Raw genomic sequence first — 2,308 nt, 5'->3', positions numbered from 1 at the left:
TAATAATGACGACGACGAAGAACAAGTACGAAGGTTTGCCCGTGCATGGATACTGAGATTTATTGGAGGTGTCTAGTTCGTTGACAAAACCAGTAACAGAGTTTCGGTAAGGTACCTTCAATTTTTACGTGACTTTGAAGAATGTGGCAGATATGCATGGGGAGCTGCCGTACTTAGTTTTCTATACAGAGAGATGTGCAGTGCCACCGATTATAAAACTAAATCAATCGGAGGCATGTGCATCTTACTACAATTGTGGGCATGGGAACGATGTCCCACCTTGGCTCCAAAGAGGACTCCTTCCCACATAGAAAATACACCACTAGGGCACAGGTCAGTCATTTTTAACAGCGTCTTTCATTTTAATAGAATAAATGGTTTTAGGGTATATTAAATTTTATTCTTTGTAGGTGGCTGCGACGTGGAAACCAACATATTGGCAATGATGATGTGAAAGTTTTTCGTCGCAAGTTCGATATTATGAAACGTCATGAGGTAAGAACCATGCTATTGTATTTGTAAAATAAAAAATTATATGTCTTATTTTACTACAATGTTCACAACTATGTTGTTATATGCAGTTTGTGTGGGAGCCTTACCCATCAACCGTTATGTCATTGTTGCCTCCCGTTTGTTTAGTCGGAAGTCTCGCGTGGTACGCGGTGGTGCCACTAATTTGTTTCCAAGTTATTGAGTGGCACCAATCGGACAGAGTCTTGAGACAATTTGGGATGCAGCAACCAGTTCCAGAGTCTCCTTCACAACCCCTAAACATTCATGGCATAACATTAAAGGGGAAACATGGCGAAAATTGGGGGCAATTGTTCGCCCCAATGATTCAGCAGTGGAATAATCGCCATGCATTTAGGGTCGACGCTTATCCCCGACAAGAAGGCCTATTGAGTTTTAACTCGGACTACATGGTCTGGTATAGGCGAAAGACAAAGATGTTTGTTGACCCAGAAAATGCAAAGACGGCTACATTGGTATTTTTTAAATTTTTTTCAAATTTTAACTTGAACTTTTATTTAATGATGGCCATTAATTTTGTTACCGTTACAAATGCAGGGTGAAGTTGTGGAGGCATTACAATACATGGTGTCTCCTCAAGGGAGGAAAACATGCACATTTGATGATCTCGTGCCTTATGTGGAAAAAATTACAATTTTATCCGAAGAGCAAGAGAGAGTCACTGAGCCAATGTCACATGGTCCCGCATCAGAGCGTCAATTTCCCGCACAACAGTTTCACATGCTTCAGTCAAGTATTGAAACTCAGGGGATAGACAGAAGAAGGGACACTGTTGAAGCGGAAGAATATTTCCAACAAATGGCGGAGGGTGGCCATGGAATGTATTACACGCCACAAACATTTGCTGAGTATCCGACACAGATGTATCAGTATCCTTTTCAGGGTCATGACACTGATACTTCTGCAACCCAACAATCGTTCGGTGGTTTTGCGGAAACACAAGCTCATTTTTCATGGCCCACAATGACCCCTTCAAAGCAATATCATGGGCCAATTCCAACACCTAATGCCCCGTTAGGAACACAATGAAATGTACCGGGACAAATACCTAATACGGGTGACTTATTCGGTGTTGATTTGCGTCACGCATTTTCTACGGAGGTCGACGAAGAAGAAGCGGGGAGGCATCGGGGCAGAAGAAATCCTGATCGCCAAGCACGAAGATAGGATCGACCATGTGGCACATCCTCACGACATCGCGGACACCAAAATGAATGATTTTCATGTCTCCGTTGATTAAGGCTTTGTTGTATATTTGTAATTTGACATTCATGGCGTAATGTATGATATTCAGTTTATTAAGGCTTACTTATGGATAGAATTTATGTCGCGTATCAAACTATAATAATCAATGAACCCTAAACCAAATAACAAAGGTAGCCAAAAGGAAAAAAACTAATGTTTCTAAGTAACGATGAACTTCAATGTGAACTAAACCCTAACCCATAAAACATAAAAAGTATCCCATAACCCTTAAATATGAAACACTAACCCTAACCTATCAAATATAAGCACTTAGCCCTAAACTGTTCCGAACTAAAATAAAAACCTAACCCTAACCCCTAACCCTAAAATAAAAACCTAACCCTAACCCCTAAAAATTAGCCCTAACCCAAAAATGTTCAGCACAAAACCCTAACCCAAAAATAAAAATAACCTAAACCTCACCCATAAAAATTAGTCCTAAACCCTGAAATTTTCATAACTAAACCCTAACCCTAAAATAAAATAACTAAGCCTAACCCTATAAAATAAAAACTAAACCCTAACACTAAAA

At 39.9% G+C, this 2,308-nt stretch overlaps 1 protein-coding gene across 1 annotated transcript; it reads left to right on the top strand.

Annotated features, from left to right (window-relative positions):
* Window positions 1–480: 480 nt before the first annotated feature.
* On the top strand, window positions 481–1,560 carry LOC121173873 (uncharacterized). Its single transcript, XM_041011402.1, has 3 exons — window positions 481–495; window positions 582–986; window positions 1,069–1,560. The coding sequence occupies exons 1-3, from the start codon at window positions 481–483 to the stop codon at window positions 1,558–1,560; spliced, it is 912 nt and encodes a 303-aa protein (XP_040867336.1).
* Window positions 1,561–2,308: the final 748 nt, after the last annotated feature.

The sequence above is a fragment of the Glycine max genome, chromosome 17, assembly GCF_000004515.6.
Source record: "Glycine max cultivar Williams 82 chromosome 17, Glycine_max_v4.0, whole genome shotgun sequence".
NCBI classification, from domain to species: Eukaryota; Viridiplantae; Streptophyta; class Magnoliopsida; order Fabales; family Fabaceae; genus Glycine; species Glycine max.
The sequence above is the reverse complement of the archived record's forward strand: the minus strand, read 5'-3'. Positions and strand labels throughout refer to the sequence as shown.

What these genes read in the sequence shown, in the direction of transcription:
- LOC121173873 (XM_041011402.1), top strand. An exon ending in ATGCAAAGACGGCTACATTG is followed by an intron (nt 987 to 1,068) that starts GTATTTTTTAAA and finishes TTACAAATGCAG; the next exon opens with GGTGAAGTTGTGGAGGCATT.